General features: G+C 44.0%; 1 protein-coding gene across 2 annotated transcripts in view; it reads right to left on the bottom strand.

The window, feature by feature from the left end:
- Nucleotides 1–1,155: 1,155 nt before the first annotated feature.
- Nucleotides 1,156–20,825, bottom strand: part of ESYT2 (extended synaptotagmin 2) — a 158,510-nt gene continuing 138,840 nt past the window's right edge. For both annotated transcript variants that reach the window (XM_074985052.1, XM_074985053.1), the window contains 5 exons: nt 20,541–20,639; nt 17,509–17,640; nt 12,972–13,077; nt 4,920–4,969; nt 1,156–4,837 (listed from right to left, as the gene is read on the bottom strand). In XM_074985052.1, the coding sequence (XP_074841153.1) occupies nt 4,792–4,837; nt 4,920–4,969; nt 12,972–13,077; nt 17,509–17,640; nt 20,541–20,639 (433 nt within the window). In that variant the 3' untranslated portion in view covers nt 1,156–4,791. The remainder of the gene's footprint in view (nt 4,838–4,919; nt 4,970–12,971; nt 13,078–17,508; nt 17,641–20,540; nt 20,640–20,825) is intronic.

Here is a 20,825-nt window from a genome sequence, read left to right as displayed (position 1 = left end):
AAGAGGTATGCTAATGAGCCATTTCGGCAGATGTTAATGAGGTGCTACCATGAATATGCAGTGCCTCATTAGCATAATTATAGCCTGTATGTTTTGAAAGTGCAGCTTTTGAAACGCACACTGCTTGTGTAGATGGGGCCTTTTGAAAGGAACACCGCCCCCTTCCCCCCCCCCCCCCCCCAGATTTCAAAAGCCCCTTCTTCCCAAAACCAAATTCCCTGTCTACACAAGGAGCATTCATTTAGAAAGTGGGACTTTTGAAATGTGCGAAGCTGCCATTATGCTAATGAGGCACTGCCTATTCATGGCAGCGCCTCATTAGCATCTGCCGAAGTGGCTCATTAGAATACCCCTTTCGAAAGGAGGGGGCTAGTGTAGTCATAGCCATACAGAAAACTAGATTCTGGAAGGTTTGCGAAAAATGCCCCCATACAGAATGTTTCTGGTATGTGGTTAAAAATATGAATTTATTTTGACTAATGCTTTTTAAAAAATCCATTCTTAGCAGTGTGTTTCTCCATACCCAATATCGTTTCATTAAGCAAAGACTAACAAACAAAACATGTTTCAATTTTGACAGTATCTGTCCTTCAGGAAATAGTTTTGAAAGGAGACATAAATTGAATGGACTGACAATGCAGGGTCTAGAACCTACAAACACTTGCACTGTAATCCCAGTTTTGAACCAGGGAATTGTGTGACTTTGGACAAATTATTTAACATCTCTCCTTCAATTTTCCAAGTTAAACAGGATACTACTTACTTCTCTCCATCCCTCCCAGGAGTGCTGTATTTATTACAGTAGCCAATATCTATATACATCACATCAGGCTGGAAGGGACCTCAGGAGGTCATTAAGTCCAGTTCCCTGCCCCCTTGGCAGGACCAAGCCCCATCCCCCCTTTTTTTTCCCCTGTCTATTTGCTCCAGATCCCTAAATAGCCACCTCAAGAAGTGAACTCTCAACCCTGGATTTAGCAGGCCAGTACCAAAACCACTGATGTATCCTTCCTCCCTATGTCAGGCAACCCTTTGAAAATATAACACCCTAATACTTTCAAGTCTTCAAGATGTTCTAATTAGCCTCTTTGCATCATTAAGGATTTAAAACTGGTACAAGGCCCTGCAGGAAAGGGAACTACAACATAGTGACTTCCATATGAATCGTTTATTGAATAAATACATGCATCATAATGTAGAATTACATGAGCAAAAAAGACAATCTAAACAAAATAGATCACACTTTGTTCTCATTTCAACTCTCACCAATTGCTGCACCTCTGATAAATAAAGAATTCAAAAGATTCATCTCCTTTATTCCAAATGCAAGGGACACAGAGTGATTTGTGTTTGGATTATGCCAGCTCTAAATTTAAGAGTACTAGTCTTCTTCCCAGCGAAGCACAGCATTTCAACCACAGAACATACATGTTGGTAAACAAAGCTCATTTTGTTGTTTTAAAACATTTTATATGTTCATATTTTAAGGCACAGGATAAACAAACTACATGGAAAGCTAATCAGCTGACATTCAAACCTTGATATAACAAGAAGGGGGGTTTTTGGCCCAAAAGGAAAAATAAGCATCCTCGCTTCTTTCCTTCTTTTTCAAACAAAAGAACAAGCCAGGACTAACAGTTACTATGACACATGGATTTTCCCCTCCCCTAGTACAGAGGGTAGAAAAAGACACTTTTACATGGAAAGATTTGCTCTAATCCATTTTTTGCAGGAACATATTTCAAAAAGTACCTGGCAGTGATTGGTGAGAACACGAGTTGTTGAGTGTTTAGCTATTTTGACAATGTGCCTTCTTCATTTTAGTTATCTAAGTGGAACGGCGATATCTTGAAAATCTAAGACCAATGGTGAGTACTGAGCTACTGAGAAAAATCTGTGCTACAAATTTTGTATTAATTTTCTCCTCTAGTTTGTGTCACTATTACCAATCTTTACCACAAACATAGCATTCTCCCTAGGGACTAAAGAAGGAAGAACTTGCAGTTATTTGTGATCCATCATGAAGTCTAACTTCTTCCTCAAGGCAGCACTTAGAGTTGAACTATAGTATAAGGAAGGAAAATTTAGCCTTTAGACAGGGATTGAATCTGATGGTATGATTGGTCATGGGGGTTAACCACTTCTGTCAACTACATTTACATCAAAAATCTTCCCTTCTAGAAGCTTAACTCAGGCAAAAGGCAATGCCACTGAGCTACACCACCCTTTTTTATATCAGCTCTTATTTTCTGCATCTTCGTTTGCTTCTACAGCAATTCTCTTTCTGTTTCTCCTCCTAACAGTGAAGAGTGATGAACGACTTATTCAACAAGGAATGTTATATTTCACAATACATTCCACTGCGTATATTTAGATGAGCGTGCACACAATTACACATATTCATATAGAGTGGAACCTTCACTGAACTTGAAAAAGAAGTAAATGTGTTATATAAAGTGTGAAGTTTTCCAGTTTTCATGTGGTTATAATGGGGAATCTCTCTGTGTACAGCTCAATTCTGCAGTCCAAATGTTTGCAAAACTCCCAATGAGAGGTTTATCTGCTGAAGTTATTCTGAGAAATAAAATTACCTCACTATAAAATTATGAGTTCCACTGTATATGAGTATGTGTGTAACAGGTAAGTTCTGTGAAAATACATACTGATATCAAACTAAAGTGGGTTTGATGCTTAATTTTGAGGAAAACAACAGACTAAGTCTATGGTAGGCACTTTGGTATATTTAGTAACATAGGTGTATTCTACATCTAGAATTAAAGTTCTGTCAGTAATTATAAAGCTATTTCTTCAGGAGTTTATTATTTTGCCTTAAAAATTCTTTCTTGGCTAAGACACAATTCTAGACTCTTAACTAAATAATACACTTCTGTTGTCTAATTGCATATTTACCCAAGATTATGAGTCTAATGGCTCTGACAGAGCTGCACTGATCTCTTGGGTTCATAATGCACATTTTATAACAGTCTAAGAAAGCTTTCAAGAAGGAAAACTAACTGGATACAAAAACAGTCTTCCTGTGATTCACAAGCAGGAAGGTTGTAGTGGTTTTTGTTTTTTTTTTTTTGTCAATTACCTATTTTGTTACTGGTGTGCGCTATTTACATTGCTGCAGATCCTGATAGGCAAATACAGCAATGTTTCAACAGTACCTGCCTGGTACATGGTAGTACTGGAGGTGTATTTTGTCTTGTATACTAGATGCACTAGGCAACAATGAAGCAATTGTCAGAGTCAGTGTCCACTCTGGGTTTCATGGGTTTTTTTTCCAATCTGTATTCCATTTCAATGTTATACATATTGGGTTATACACTGGCCCTTCCTTTTCAAAAGAAGCATGCAAAAAAGGCTGATCAAAAATGCAAACGAGGCACTAATTTGCACACTCAGCACCTCATTTGCATAAAAGATCCACTCGCCATTCTGAAAGTGCTGTTTTCGAAAGCCGAAACAGCCATGTACATGGGGTTCCTTTGAAAGGAAGCCCTACTTTCAAAAACACCCTTTCTGAAAAAAATTAGAAAGAAGGGAGCTTTGGAAAGCATGGCTTCCTTTCAAAGGAACCATGTTTACACAGCTGTTTTGGCTTTGGAAAACAGCACTTCTGAAACGGTGAGTGGCTGCCATTATGCAAATGAGGTTCTGAGTATGCGAATCAGTGCCTCATTTGCATTTTTCAGTTGTCAGTTTTTGCATGCCCCTTTCGAAAGGGAGGGGCTAACGTACATTTAGCCATTCTGTATAATAAAAAAAGACTACTGTGTCTATTTGATGATTCTGAATTACAAGCTGCTTCATATACCTCACTTGTCAATGTTACAAGAAGATAGGACAGTCCACAAGTGGTTATTTATGACACCTAGTTTCTAATATGGATGGTACCTTTCTCATATACTTCCAAAAGATCATACGTATGGTGCTATAAATCATGGAATAAATTACACCAATAAGAAATAATAAGACAAGTTGCATAATACAATATTGTACTGTTTATAAGTCTTCATTCCTGTATCAAATGAAACCCCAGGTTTACATGCTGTGATTCATGGACCATGACAATCCTTTCTTCATATGTTTCTAGAATTCTCAGTTCTAAAGCGCATTTAATATCTCCTCTAGAGAATGACTTTCCAATAACACATATCTATATAAATATTAAAATATTAAATGTTTTATACATTTTCTTTTACTAGCCTTACACAGCCAGAAACACACTGTCAAAACTTAATAATGTCTTTCAATTAAAAAAACCCACAAAATTATAATTTTAAGACCATTTAGCTTCAAGGGCAAAATAAGATGTTTCCAAAGGATTTAACATATATTTAGAAGAAAATACCTATATCCTTGACCTGTTTTCTTCTGACTTCAAACCAAGATGGAAAAAAATTATAAAAATAGTATATATTTACATGGTACAGTGTACCTTGATGATATACAAAACAACGCAGGAAAACAACAGAACAAAAACTTTTCACTTTCTAACAGGTACAACTGCCATAAAGTTCATTTTAAACACAAGAGGTTACTCTACCATACCATTGCACAATACAATAATATGAAAAGTAGTTCATCAAATGAAATAGAGTTTAACAATAAGCTTGACTAAATCTACATATAATGTCCAAATGGTATAAAACTATTGGATGTGTCTAGGAAGTAAATAAATGAAGCTATAAAAATAATATTGATGCATCTGTGAGAACAAAGCTTTCAAAATATATAAAGGTTAGCTAAAGTATGATAGCGGGAATTCCTGGTATCTAAAAGCCCCTAGGTTACAACATGTGGCTTTGTACCATCTTCTGTTAAATCATACCTAAAAAGGGACAGAACAAAGAGGAATTGTTATTTACAGGAGAGTTATCTACTGACAACACCAAAAACATTGCCATACTCACCACTGGGTCCAGCCTTTGGAGAGTTCTTCAGATGCCAGAGGTATCAATAACTGTGAGAGGGGTGTTAAATAGATAATCAATGTATTGGGTGCACATTTAAGTCTAAATTTCTCTTTAAAATCTCCAAGTTTAACAGTGCGCTACACTGAAAGCAAAATTGCCAGCAGAGAGCATTTTATACACATACTGGAATGTGTATTTGCTATAGGCTGTTTTCTAGAGCAGTTCTAAGTTGCTGATTTTGACCTAAAGTTTGGGTCCAGGCTACATGAAAGATCACTTTTTGCCACTGTGACATCATGTCATTTGTGACTGATGTGTTCAAACTAACAGCCTCCTAATTTAAATGAGAGGAAGCTGGCAGCAGTGCATTCATTGTGAATGGTCCTCAGTTCTAGAATCCCAAGACATCGGAACCGATAGTTGGCGACTTTCAGGGCTGAAAGTCTTGCCTGTTTCCGCCCCCAGGTCTTTCTTGGGCTTAGCGGAGATGAAAGAGGTTTTACAGGATGGTGAACTGGGTTGGATGATTAACTTGCTCAACGGTAGGGAACGTCTTTGACCAAGATTCTCTTCATGTCTTTGTACACTTTGTTATTTTGATTCCTGTGTATGAATTTCTTATGCATACTTTGAAAAGTTCTTTCTCTTGCTTGTTCAGTTTTGCACCAAGTACACATGCCCTTACTATGAAATTAGGGGCATTATTTAAAGGAATAATCATTTATAGTAAATCAAGTGTCCCAGATCCCACTGTCAGGATTCACAACCCTAGTGAACCATTTTCTGGGATTTCAGCCATGTACTTACTGCTCCTTATCTGTCTGTACAATTCACCCTTTATTCAGGCTGGTGACGCTGAATCTGGAGTAATGCATCTAATTACAGAAAGGATGTGGACACACTGGAGAGAGTCCAGTACAGGGCAACAAAAAATGATTAGGGGTCTGGAGCACATGATTTATGAGGTGAGACGGAGGGACTTGGGCTTATTTAATCTACAGAAGAGTGAGGGGAGATTTGATAGCAGCCTTCAACTACCTAAAGGGGGTTCCAAAGAGGATGGAGAGACAGAATGTTCTCAGTAGTGACAGACGATAAAACGAGTAGAAATGGTCTCAAGTTGTGGTGGAGGAGGTCTAGGCTGGATATTAGGAAAAACTATGTTACTAGGAGAGAGATAAAGCTCTGGAATGTGTTACCTAGGGAAGTGGTAGAATCTTTTCCCTAGAGGTCTTTAAGTCCCAGTTTGACAGAACTCTAGCTGAGATGATTTAGTTGGGACTTGTCCTGCTTTCAGTTGGTGCTGGTGTGGGGGAAGGAGTTGGGTTCAATGACCTCCTGAGGTCTCTTCCAACCTTATGATTCCCACAACCTGTCAGACATTTAGGCTACTTCTACACAACAGCCTTTTTTTTTTCTAACACAATCACAATCACTTGCAAAATGCATTTTGAAATAGCAGCCAACTTGCAAATAGCATTTCCAGAAATATAGTGCTATTTCGAAATAGTGCCATTAGAGCTCATTATGGCTTATTTCAAAATAGTGCTCTTCTGTGTCTTAATGGTACCTATTTCAAAGTAGCAATTTCAAAATAGGCATTATTCCTCATAAAATGAGGCTTACTGGAATCGAAATAATTGGCTTGCTACTTCAAATTTATTTCAAAATAGTATGTGAATCATTTAGTGCTGAAAAGAGAAGTTACTCACCGTAGTAACGGTGGTTCTTCGAGATGTGTCCCTGTGGGTGCTCCACGTTAGGTGTCGGGCTCACCCCGGCGCCACAGGTCGGATCTTTCCAGCAGTTTCTGCTGGACAGCGCATGTGCCAGCGCGCGCCGCTCCCTTGCGCACTCCCGGCCACGTGCGCGATCCGGTCCCCGCCAGTTCCTTGACCAACCGCCTCGGATGCTCCTGCAAAACACTAAACAGAGATCCGAAGTGGGGAGGATGGGCGGGTGGTGGAGCACCCACGGGGACACATCTCAAAGAACCACCGTTACTACAGTGAGTAACTTCTCTTTCTTCTACGAGTGTCCCCGTGGGTGCTCCACGTTAGGTGACTACCCAGCAGTAACCCAAGATAGGAGGTGGGTAATCGGATTATGTGCAGCTTGTCCCCGAGAGGACCGCTGTCGAGAAACGGGTATCCTCTTGGAATACCCTGTGAAGGGCGTAATGTTTGGCGAAGGTGTCATAGGATGACCAGGTTGCTGCTCTGCAAATGTCTTTTAGCGCAACGCCCTTGAAAAAGGCTGTTGATGCCGCCACTGCCCTAGTGGAGTGAGCCCTGGGCGGGGCCAGTAAAGGAGTCTTTTTGAGTTCGTAGCACATTTTTATGCAGGATACGATGTGCTTCGAGATTCTCCGCGAAGAGAGACCTTCTCCTTTTGATTTGGAAGCAAGAGAGACTAGCAGTCTATCCGTTTTCCGGAAGGACTTAGTCCTGTCTATATAGAAAGCCAGAGCCCTCCTCACGTCCAGGAGGTGTAGGCGCGCCTCTTTGTTAGAGTTATGAGGCTTTGGATAAAACGAGGGTAAAACTATAGGTTCGTTAATATGAAACTCTGAAGAAACTTTGGGAACAAAGGCTGGATGCAGCCGTAAGGTTACCGCCTCCTTGGAAAATACTGTGCAGGGTGGCGTTGCCATAACTGCCGCAAGCTCGCTCACCCTGCGAGCTGACGTGATTGCGAGAAGAAAGGTCGTCTTTATCGTAAGGAGGCGGAGGGAAACCGTGGCTAAAGGTTCAAACGGTGGTCCCGTTAGTGCACTAAGCACCAGGTCCAAGCTCCACGAAGGTGGAAGCGGTTTCCGAGGGGGGGTATAGGCTTACCAGCTGTTTGAGGAACCTGGTAACCATGGGATGGGCAAACACCGTGTGCCCTTCCTCTTCATGTCTGAAAGCCGAAATAGCGGCAAGGTGGACCTTTAACGAGGATAGGGAGAGTCCTCCTCTCTTGAGGTCCAGTAAATACTCTAATATTACAGGTATAGGCACAGCAAGGGGGGCTAACTGTTTGGTAGAACACCATGCAGTGAAGCGAGTCCATTTCTGCTTGTAGGTCTTCCTAGTGGAAGTCCTCCTGCTACTTTCTCGGACTTGTTGCACTTCCTCCGTACGTGTGCTCTCTAGGGAGCTGAGCCATGGATTAACCATGCTTGTAGTCATAGGCCTCGGGGGTGTGGATGCAATATGGACCCCTGAGCTTGCGTGAGCAGATCCGGTGCCACCGGGAGGGGCATCGGTGGACAGTCCGACAAGCGCAGGAGTAAGGGGAACCATTGCTGTCGATCCCACGTTGGGACTACTAGGTTCATTTGGGCTCCCTCTCTCCTGGCTTTCTGCAAGACTTTGTGGATAAGCACTGTGGGAGGAAATGCGTAAAGCAGGGGGCCCCTCCACGAGATCGCAAATGCGTCCCCCAGGGACCTCCGTCCCAGTCCTTCCCTGGAGCAGTATCGTGGGCACTTCTTGTTGTGTTGAGTGGCAAACAGGTCTATCTGGGGAAAACCCCATGCGTGAAAGATCGGTCGTAGCAGATCGGAACGGATCTGCCACTCATGCGTGAGTGCGAAGCGCCTGCTCAGCTGGTCTGCCTTCACATTGTGAGCGCCTGGTAAGTACGAGGCTTTCAAGGTTATATTGTTGGCGATGCACCAGTTCCACAATCGGACTGCTTCCGCACATAAGGCACGGGACCGAGCTCCTCCTTGCCGATTTATATAAAACATGGTGGAGGTATTGTCTGTACTGATCCCGACTACTACGCCTTGTATATGGTCTCGAAAGTGTCTGCAGGCGTTGAACACTGCTCTGAGCTCCAGTATATTTATGTGCAGTGACTGTTCCGTGAAGGACCACAGTCCTTGCGTCACCTCTTCGCCCATGTGTGCTCCCCACCCTATGTGGGAGGCGTCTGTAGTGAGGAAAACCGATATTTGTGGTTGGTGAAAGGGCACCCATGTTAGCATGTTCTTGGGGTTCATCCACCATTGCAGGGATCTGCGCACCTCTGTCGTGGGCGACACCACCCTGTGAACGGTGTGTGCTGCCGGTTTGTAGACACTCGCCAGCCAGTGCCGCATGCTGCGCATGTGTAACCTGGAGTTTTGTACTACAAACGTCGCTGCTGCCATGTGGCCCAGCAGCTGTAAGCATGTCAGAACCGGCACCGTAGGGCTGAAGGTGATGACCTGCACGAGAGAACCGATGGCTCGAAAGCGTGTCTTTGGTAGATAAACCCTTGCTGTGATAGAATTTATACGTGCCCCTATGCACTCTATGTCCTGTGTGGGGTCTATCTCTGATTTTGCCAGATTGATGACCAGGCCCAGCGAAGAGAACGTGCCTGCTGTGACGCGTATCATGCCAAGTACCTCCTCCTTCGAGGCCCCTTTCAGTAGGCAGTCGTCCAGATATGGGAATATAAACACCCCGTCTGTGCAGGTAGGCTGACACCACTACCAAGGTCTTGGTGAAGACTCTGGGGGCCAAGGAGAGGCCGAATGGCAGAACCTTGTATTGAAAATGTTCTTTGTCTACCATAAACCGGAGAAAGCGTCTGTGAGCCGGGTGGATAGTTATGTGGAAATACGCATCCTGTAAGTCGAGGGCTGCGAACCAATCTCCATCGTCCAGTGCCGTAAGTATAGAGGCGACTGTAATCATCCGAAAGCGTTGCTTGCGCAGGTACTGGTTGAGGCCCCAAAGATCTAGGATGGGCCTCCAGCCTCCTGTCTTTTTCTCCGTGAGGAAATATCTGGAGTAGAACCCTTTAGCTCGAAGTTGCTCCGGCACTCTTTCCACTGCCCCTATGAGTATGAGATGGTCTACCTCCTGCTTGAGTCTCGCTTCGTGGGAGGCATCCTTTAGGTGGGACCTGGGTGGAGGTCGTGGCGTTGGGAGCGACTGGAAGGGGATCGCGTACCCCGTGGCTATGATCTCCAGTACCCATTTGTCTGTGGTGATCCTTTGCCACTGGTCGTAGAATGGTCGGAGGCGATGGTGGAATAATAGCTTCAGATGACATTGCGCGATGGTAGTGATGGCGCAGCCCTGGATCTGTGTGTCAAACTTGTGGCCTTTGGCCCTGCCCCGAGGACGCACGGCTCTGTTGGGAACGTTGCCTGGGAGTTCTGTATTGCTGGTGCTGTTGATGTCGCCCTTGCTCGTAACCCCTGTGGTACTGGGGACACTGTGGTTGATACTGGTACAGTCTTTGCTGAGGGTAATACTTTTTCTTCCTGTATGGAGGGGTGTAAATCCCCAAGGTCCTAAGAGTAGCTCTTGAATCTTTACTGGAATGAAGGACCGAGTCGGTTGATTCAGCAAACAGCTTCTGCGTGTCAAAGGGGAGATCAACGATATTTGCCTGCAAATCCCTCGGGATACCCGATGTTTGGAGCCAGGACTCCCTGCGCATGACCGCTGCCATAGCTGTTGAACGTGCTGCCGTGTCCGCTACATCTAGGGCGATCTGAACTCCCGTCCTCGAGGCTGCATAGCCTTCCTGCACGATGGCCTTGAGCACCGGCTTCTTGTCCTCTGGAAGCGAGTCCATGAGGGAAGTCAGCCTGGAGTAGTTGTCAAAATTATGGTTCACTAGATGCGCTGCGTAATTCGCCATTCTCAACAGTAGGGTAGAGGAGAAGTAGACCTTTCTGCCGAACAACTCTAGTTTCTTGGCGTCTTTGTCCGTTCCCCCTGTCTTGAACTGAGAAGTTCTCGACCTCTGTTGAGACGATTCCACCACCAGAGAATTTGGTTGCGGGTGGCTGAACAGGAACTCCATGCCCTTCGCCAGGACGAAGTATTTCTTGTCCGCTCTCTTGTTTATAGGCGGAATGGACGCAGGGGTCTGCCATATCGTGGTGGCGGACTGCATGATTGCTTCGTCGAGTGGTATAGCTATTTTGGAGGAGGCAGGAGGTCTCAGGTTTTTAAGGAGCTTATGGTGTTTCTCCTGCACCTCTGCTGTTTGGATGCCTTGCGTGAAGGCCACCCTTTTAAACAGCTATTGGAACTGTTTGAGATTGTCCAGAGGATGGACGTCCCCTGGGGCCGGGGCCTTGTCAGGGGAAGATAGTGAGGAACCGCTAGGGTAAGCCTCTCTGGACCCCTCTGGGTCCTGTTGACGGTGATACATCTGCTCGCTGGAAGCTTGCGAGGGAAAATCTCGGGGTTCCAGAATCACCTCCCCTTGAGATGTCTGTGTCTCTGTCCCCGTTCATGATTGCCCTCGGGGATATGGAACCATCTGGGGGGGATCTGTCCCTGGGAGTATGCCTATGGTGTCTATGCCCCGCGTGATAGGGGTGACCATGGCAACACGGGCACTGCTCCTGAGATGGGGACCTGGACCACTCTCGAAGCGCATACCCCCTGCAGCTGGGGGAGTGAGATCATCTGGATAATTGAGATACTGGAGAGACTGACTTTTGGTAGTATTCCAAGGGTTCAAAGCCCAAAAAGGGCGAAGGTGGTCCGAGTCATGGTGAGGTTGGCTGTAGGAACGGGGATGGGGGCTCAGGATAGGCTGGGGGTGACCCCTGCCTTCTTGTTGGGGTCCGCAGCATGAGCTGAGGGCTCAGAGCGAGCAGCCCTGCAGCCCTGTCTAGAGAAGGGCTACGGTGCCGGGTTTTCTGTGCTGCCTTTCCCTCCCCCGCGGGGCTGGCTCTGCCCCCTTTCGCGTCGGGGATCTCGGCCCCGTTGTCTGCGCTGCGCTCGGCATGCTCCGCTGCGGTGCCGCGCAGGTGGTCTCCCCTGGTGCCTGCAGGCCGCGTGCCTGCGCACTCTGCACCGCTGCTTCCCTGGGCATCGGTGCCGCTGCCTGCGGTGCTGCCGGTTCCAGCGCTTGCCTGGCCGCCGCCCTGCCAGTGGTGAGGGGTGGCTGTTTGATTATCGGAGGCTCAGCATCTGCCACGTATGTCTCCACGCTGCCGCTGCTCAGCTGTAACTGCGGCTGGGGGCTATGCGCTCCACCCGTCCCGCTTGCTGTGGCTGCCGGCAGGGATCGGGTTGGTGAGAGCTTCCTCCGTTTTTGCACTGACGGGGTGAGGGAGGCAGCTTTCCTTTTATGGGCCCCTGCGGGTCCCTCCTGCTGCGGCCGCTCCGGCACGTCTGGCTGGAGGGCCTTGTTGAAGAGCAGCATTTTGAGCCGCATCTCCCTGTCCTTCCTTGCTCTGGCTGTGAGCTTAGCGCAGAAGGAACATTTCTGGGTGACATGAGATTCCCCAAGGCACCTTATACACTGACTGTGCCTGTTGGAGGCCGGCATCACTTTGCGACAGGACTCACACTTTTTGAATCCTGAAGAGGACATTATGGTGAGTCTTTGAGATGTTAATAGGGTACTTAGCACCTTCTCTGTGCCTGTTCCCCTCTCTGATTCAGCCAGCTGCAGCAGGAGGCCTAATGGCCCTACGTCCCCGGGCCTCCGGTGCTCCGCTTGTTACTAAGACTGGAAGCTTTCCTCCATCCTCTTTTTTTTTTTGGAAAACAATAACAAGCTAACTTAATCTAAAAGACTGAAAAAGAAACTCTAAAACACTTTAAGAACGTTAAATACGATGACTCTGGCCGTAGCCTGAGCGGATTCCGTCTGCAGCCGATGGCGGTTAAAGAGGAACTGGTGGGGACCGGATCGCGCACGTGGCCGGGAGCGCGCAAGGGAGCGGTGCATGCCGGCGCATGCATGGTCCGGCAGAAACTGCTGGAAAGATCCGACCTGTGGCGCCGGGGCGAGCGCGACACCTAACGTGGAGCACCCACGGGGACACTCGTAGAAGAACTTGGACCTGTAGACACAACCTTAGAGCATTTCTGCACCTTTCTGCAGGACCGTATTATCCTCCCAGTTTCTGCCATCTTCTGCTCTGTCATTCTTCCCACCACTTGCCATTTATTCCTGACCTCACTGAAGCTTGCGGTATAGAATGCTACTGATTTTGAAAATCAACACACTGAATTGGGCTTAGGCCCAAGGGCTTTAGTCTTTATAGCTGTGACCTGCTATATGACATTTTTCTGCTTGTCTTCAACTTACCTTGCCAAGCAGTCCTTTGTCTTTGGACAAGAAACCACCACTGTTCTTCACTGCTACATCAAGTGTCCTCCTTTGCACTTCAGGTAGAGAAACACTGAAATCAAAGCTAACGTGGAAAAAATATTGTTTGGTGATGATAAGGTATCTGAAACACGTAATATGCTTTGAACTGTGCTAGTTTTGTTGATACCACTAAACTCTACAATTCTCACAGACCCATTGCTAGAATATTTAAAACCATAAAATTATACAACAAATGAGTGTGGGGTAGAAAGAGGGAGAGTCCTACTGTCCAACATTTCACTTCAATAAAGTGTTCATCCGTAAATCAGTGTTCAGAGCTAGAGCCTTTAATCCTGTTTCCTAGGACCTAGTGCTAATAAATGGGCTGTAGCGCTGCTTCACATTTTATAACATCAATCAATACCAAGGCTGCGTCAAACTCCATGGCTCAATGACCTTATTCTCCAGGGGGAAAAAAGTTGGTGGACCTGTACATCATAGAGAAACTGGCCCTCATTTCCTTCTATCAGAGGCTATTTGTTCCTTTACCTCTGGGACCTCTACACTTCTGGGGTGTGTCTACATGAGCCCCTTGCAAGTCTTCTCCATTATAGAGCCAATCTGGAAACAAGATCTTAGAATTGCCATCTACAAAAATCCAGGGTAGATTCCCCATGACTACATCTCCACTCCCTGGCCAGCCACCAGATTTGAGTTTGTGTGTCTGACAGAACAAGCACGTTACAGTGCAGTGAGTCAGGCATAGGTATTGCAGCGACAGTAGATGTGAATGCATAGCTGGAGTCATTGTGGTATAGAGACATCCCTTAGTCTCCAGGGGTGTGTGTACATGAGCCCCCTCCTCTCAGAAGGGGCATGTTAATGAGGGAATTCGAAAGATGCTCATGAGGTGCTTCCATGAATATGCAGCACCTCATTAGCACAATGGCAGCCACAGCGATTTGAAAGTGCCACTTTCGAATCACGCACTGCCCATGTAAGATGGGGGCCTTTCAAAAGGACCCCCTGAATCTTTGAGAGTCCTTTCTTCCCAAAACAAATGGGAAGAAGGGACTTTCGAAGTCCTGGGGGTTGTTTTGAAAGGCCCCTGGCTACAAGGGCACTGCACAATTCCAAGGCGGCATTTTTGAATCACTGTGGCCACCATTATGCTAATGAAGCACTGCATATGCATGACAGTGCCTCATTAGCATCTTTTGAACTCCCTCATTAATATGCCCCTTCTGAAAGGAAGGGACTCGTGTAGACATACCCCTGGAGAATACGGGATGTCTCTATACCACAATGACTCCAGCTATGCATTCACACCTACTGTCGCTGCAATACCCATGCCTGACTCACTGCACTGTAACGCGCTAGTTCTGTCAGACACAGAAACTCAAATCTGGCACCTGGCCGGGGGTGGAGATGTAGTCATGAGGAATCTACCCTGGATTCTGACAATTCTTGTCTATTTGTAAAAATCTAAAAATTAGGGCTGTAGCAGCAAAGTGGACTGGAGCTACCCGAACATCTGACTGACTGAAGACTGTCCCCTTCCATATCATTCATACAAAAGACCAGATGTGCTGGTCTACTGACCTGGTTACGAGTAAACAACAAGAACCCTAATAGTTCCCGCTATAGTCAGGACTCAGCAAGACAAGGAGCAAGTTAAGCCACTGTTGGGATCTCACTTGTGTGGATAGTGCATCTGGGACTGAGACACTCGCAATGGCAATTCTAACAAGATCTTGTTTCCAGATCTATAATTGAGAAAACTTGCAAGGCAGATGAGGAAACAATCCTTGCAGAGACCATGCCATTTTGAAAGGCCCTCTTCTGCCACAGTTTCGGCACACTGGGAAACAGCCCAATTTCTAAGCAGAATGTTCACACAGAGGTTGCAAAAAAGCCACAGTAAGAGTCTCAGCCTATGGCTGCCCACTCTGCTCTGGAACTTGTGAGTAGTCTCAGCTATCTTTTGTGTTTTTATTCTCTGATTTACATTATTTGTGCCTTGATTTTCTGCTTACAGATTCAATGTGAATATAAAGTCTATCCTTCACAATGCTTTTCTTTCTGTGATTCCAAATGCCACCTGTGGATTACTATTTTGCCAGTAAACTTTGACAGTCACAAAACCATAGATCACAGTGGGTCTGTTAACATTGCAGTTGGGAGAAAAATCTGTCAGCCAAGGTAGACAGACTCAACACTAGCCAAACTCAAGTGAGCATGCTGAAAATAGGAGAATGGAAGCTGTAGCTTGGGCTCTCAATCCTGTCCATGCAACCCACTGAGTTTGAACTTGGGTGAACCTGCAAAAGCAATATCCACATAGCTGTTTTTGGCATGCTAGATCATCCCATGCTAGCGCATGTCTGTCTCTGTGGCTTGTCTCCCCACCTGTAGTGCTGACAGATCAACACCACAATTTGGCACATGAAAAGTGTTTTAGAGAACCACATTTTGATCATATTCCATAACTCATTTTAAGATTTTTCGAAGTTCTGCCATACAGATTTTAACATCAAAATTCTCTCTGCTGTAGTGTGAATCTCTCACCCACATTGAAGATCTATGCTACATATTCTTCATGTAAAATATTTACCAATGTTGGTGTGATTCAAGAGGAGAATTTTGTCTCAAGTGCTCCCTACTCCCTGAAGCTGAAACAAATCCATACTTCTTGTTTTCATTCATGAAACCAATGGACGTGGAAAGTAGACTATTTCTGGTGCAACAGACACAGCTCTGGCTTTTTAAATCTATCTTATGTTCCCCCAAGAAACATTTGTATGTTTTAAACTTTTAATCATTGTAACACAAACAACAGTAAAAGTGGAGAGCTGCATAAGAAATGTAAGGCTTTAAGAGCCTTACATATTCATATAAAATCTAATTTTCCTTATATCAACAACATATTTACCAAAGACATGAACATGCCCTGGCACATTTGTAAATTAAGTCTTGATTTAGATCAGCCTCAAAATACAATCAATACTCTTAGTTCCTACCTATGTAAGGCATTTTTTTCAAAAGTTTCAAATTGTTACTAATACCTCTTTGTCTCTACAGGTGTCATGAACAGTGAGAGCCAGAGTCACTAGCTGCTAACACTTGAACACAAATGTGAACTTCTCTAAGGCTACATCTACACTATGAGATAAACTCTCGATTTTATTAAAATCGATTTTGTAATGCTGGGTTTTATAAATTAGAATTTGAGTATCCTCACATCCCACAAAGTCCTGGCAAAGTCGAGTTAGTGCTTGCACACTAAATCGCCAAACAATGACTGTTGCACCACCACCTTGTGGGAACCTATCTCACAGTTTCTGCCATATTCTGGTTTTTTTCCGCTGGTGCAGTATGGGGAAAAAATGCCCTCCAAGTGGTAATGAATATGTGATGCCATCTTCCCACACTCCATTGCCCTCACTCCTGTCCCAGAGAAAGCGAATGGCCATTTTTTTTTCAGAAAAAGACTTCACCCCAGTAACAGCCAGCCCCTGCAATTTCTGCCATGGGTGAGAGACTTCCCCCGCAGCGACAGCCAGCTTCCAAAATCTTAATTTGTGGGCTTCCTGTTACCTTACTTCCTGCGCACCTGGAGAGCACAAGATATGCAACTGGCCAACTATGGGGCATTGTGGGATACATGTGGGACTTCTCTGGAGGCCAATAAAACTGGTTTAAATGGAAGCTTTTATCACACTACCATTAATCTGAATGCATACATTTGAACTTCCTGTTAATCCCACTCACGTTGTCAGAGTAAGAATATCGGTCATAGTGCCCCCTAACTTTGAAATAATGTATTTGACGTGTGAACATCACAAGTTAAAATCAAGCTAAGTACCTTTGATTCTAATTTATGCTGTAATTTTTGCATGATAGGGAAGGGGACAGTCTTCAGTTAGACATATGTTAGAGTAGTTCCAGTCCACTTTGCTGCTAGAGCCCTAATTTTTAGATTTTCACAAATGGACAAGAAACCCAGTAGTGTAGACATAGCTGGGGGAAGATCACATGACATTGTGCTTATAATGCCAGTCAGCTGCCCATCCTGGGCTCTCAATGTTCCTAATATCAGTGGAGTCAAATCAGTCAGCAGCAGTGAGACACTTCTGAAAATTTTCACCTCTGAACAAAAGTCTTTAGGCTGTATTGCTTTGGCAAAAGTGGGACTTGTAATTCATCCAGTGCTGTTCCATCAGTGATGATAAAAGTGGAAATTCTATAACAGATCAAGCTCAGGCATCAAATTATAGGGTGTTAAAGGCATGTGCCCTGTCTAAGCTACTTATTCCACCAACTCCCATTGGTAGAGTGACTGACAGTGAATTACAGGGACAAATGTGTGTCAGAATACATAAGGCCTTACTGAAGTCACCACAACCTGAGTAAGAAATTACGAGTTTGACTTTTTGTTTGAAAATTCCCAACTTATTCCCAGTCCATGCAACAGAAGTTTAATGACTTTGCCTATTACATAATATATAACTAGAAAAATGAAAATGTAACATACGTTTGATCAAACACTGGATTCAATGTCTTCTTTGACACATGTGTTTTTCTTCTTCCTGATCTTCGCTTGTCAGGCAATAAATACATTCGTACATATGGGTCAGATCCATCCTCTGAAAAGGCGATTAGATTTCTGTGATTAAGGAACCCAAAAAGAACACCCACCCCAAAAGAAAAACAAATTAGAACAGATTACAGCTTGTTAAATACAACACAGATAACGTGTTTGCCTCCTATATGACTGCACATTTTAGCCAACTTACACTTTCGAGTTTCACCCTTTGTTAAATTAACCAACAGCTGCTGATTTTTTCAACAGTGACTAAGTGGGGACATGAAATGAACTACAAGTATTTGAGTCACATCAACATTGCAGACGAAGAATAATTGTTCAGCGAGAACTAAAGGAGACCTGAGAATGGTGCAATAATTTGAATAGAACAATACTAGAAAAAAATTCCTAACAATTCAATACTTTACTCTGTGGGAAAGTTTCCTAAAAGAAGTGGAGAAAGCTCAAGTGCCTGCAAGATTTCAGACTAGGGCTGGTGAAAACACTAACAAAATATACTCTACTGAAAAATCCTGCTTTGCAAGCAAGACTAACAACATGGCTTAACAGTAATGTTAAGATTTTGTCATGCATATTTTTAATAATAAAAGTCATGGACAGGTCACAGGCAATAAAGAAAAATTTGTGGAAGCCTATGACCAGTCCATGACTTTTCCTAAAAACATGAATAACAAAATGGAGAGCTCTAGCTTCCCTCCCTCCTCCCCACACACACTTTGCCTGTGGTGGCCAGGAGCTGCAGGGCACCTGGTTGGCTCCTCCTCACAAGTTCCAGCTGCCACAGGCTGATGTTACAGGTCTCTGGAAGCCACAGATTCCATGACTTATGCAACCTCTGTGGCAAAACTGTAGCCTTAACAGCAACTGCCATCCCTCTAACATCCACAAAATTAACTGTGTAATTTAGAAGGTCTAAATTATTCATTTCAGCCTCCATACATGTGTATCCAATGCACAATACATGAAAAACTGTTGTGCTTTGAGTACCAAGTCAAGTGGAAATACGCTTTTTTAAATACATTAACTTTTCTGACAGATGAGAGGGAAGATGACAATCAACTTCTTTGAATTCTTTACTGAAAGCACTGCATTTCTGTAATGTTAGACATTGTTACACTAGCAATAAATGCTTATTAGTATGTAATATTTATTCTAATGCAGTGGTAGCCAGAGGCACCAATTGAGATTAGAGCCCTGTTCTGATAGGTGCTATATTAACACATAGTAAGAGAAAATCCTGTTGTATTAATTTAGATAGAATATGTGGTCTAAAAGTATTACACATAACCCAGTCTATGTTCAACATTAAACTATATTAAACAAGCTTCAGCAATTGGCAAACAGAGACCTCCGTCTGCTTAGTAAACTGACAAACACACAATTAAAATCCTTTTAGCATGTTAGTAAAATTACAGAAAAAAGCCAGTAAAACATTAGATTAATTGAGATTTAAAATATAATAAAATTTTCATTTGTAACAATATCCCTTTCCCTTTAGCTGAAAATGTTTTAGAAGGGAACCTCCTCATGTTTAACGGTCACTTAGTATCAAAGACTGCAATAACTGCTCTTTTGAGAAAAAGAGTGGTTGAACAGAGAAAGTGCTGTTGTTGCAGCTGTTCTAAAAGTCCAATTGTGTCTTCTGAGAGAAAAAAACAGAAAAAATAGAAAACACAACTTCTGTCTCCAGTGCTGACTTGTAAATGCAATCTCACTGCTGTAAGAACACAGGCATGACAGATGGTATTCTCAGCTACTCTGAGACCTCCCAAACTCATATAAAACATATATAAAACACATATAAAATTTAGGACATTGCTTCTAGCTGACTCTCTGGTCACAGGCTTTCAGCAGTACTAAAAATACATATTTTTTGCTGACTAATACAGACTCCCATGAGATAGAAGGAAACAAGAGTGAGATAGTAAAGAGACAAAATAAGGTAGGAAAGGAAAAGCATGCTTGGAGAAAGAGAGGAAACAACAAAGTTTCACATCCCAGGTGATGACTGTGATTTAGCTGAAGCTGGTAAGAGTGGGATGTCAGCTGGGTCCCTCTTTCTCTGGCCTGGTTTGGTCAGGGCATTTCCCAACATTAGGGAGGAGATCTGGGGCCACAGGAGATGGGGAGGCTCAGTCAGGTAGCCATTTTTTCTCCCACTTTATTTCTTTAAGAACCCCAAAGAGTAATGCTGGGTGGAATAGTTGATCCCCACATTATTTTTGTCCACATATTAGGCCTAGTTTTCAACACATGGATTGATTTCTGATTCCACAATTCTCTTGTCTGCCAAGCATGATCTTGACGCAGCCCTTGAGTTACATTAATTGCATTTCTGTTTGGACTAATTCAGTCCTCTAGTTTTTTGCACCTTCTCCCACCAACATTTGTTGCTACAGGTTACTGGTGACAATCTCTTCTCCGAGTTCAGCTCACAATTAGGGTAAATTTGTAGGCCCAATTAGCACAGCAATCCCTTGCATGTAGTTTACATTACAGAACGAACAGATTAGACAGACACAACGAGAAGAAGAAGTGGGGTACAGGGAGGTGAAGTAAATTGTCCAAGGGCACAGACAGGAACACAGCCCATGGCCTGACTCTTCCTCTATAACCCTAGCTGCTAGATGTTGTTGCCTCCCCAAATTGCACTGGGGTTTTGAATATCTTCTCAGAGTGGCAGCAGTTCCTACATGTGGCTGGTTCTTGCTGATGTTATCTAGACGTCACTGCTGAGCACTGTCATCTAATGGCAGTACTGGGATTTTGTGAGTTAGTCTATCTAGAACTGATGACTACAACAGTATATGATTTTGGCATTTACATATTAGCCTACTCCAAAATGTGTCCTTAAAAGAGCACCAGCCAACAGACCGATCTAAGAGTGTGGAGGAAGTCTGGACATTGGTAGCTATGCCAAGAGTCATGCAGAATAATACAGTGTGATAGGCCATGTTTACCTGCAGGAATGCACCACCACAATAAGTTTGTTTCTTTGTGAGCTGTGACGAATTGTCAACTGAATCTGCCCTAATGGAGACTGTCCCAGAGTTGTTCCACTGTTAGAAGAAACAGAACATTAAGGGCATATGAAAGAACAGATGAGCTGAATTAAATAAGCAGAGCAGAATGGTTGGTGTGCTTCTCCTCCCTATGTTAGTGAGAAGCGTGAATGTCCTTTGAGAACTTCACAGAAGACGAATAAAAGACATTTTAAACAGCAGTAGGGACTATTTGCAGCAATC

Source organism: Carettochelys insculpta, chromosome 2 (assembly GCF_033958435.1).
Source record: "Carettochelys insculpta isolate YL-2023 chromosome 2, ASM3395843v1, whole genome shotgun sequence".
In the NCBI taxonomy this organism is placed as follows: domain Eukaryota; kingdom Metazoa; phylum Chordata; order Testudines; family Carettochelyidae; genus Carettochelys; species Carettochelys insculpta.
Note: the sequence above shows the minus strand (reverse complement) of the source record. Positions and strands in the feature narration are given on the sequence as shown.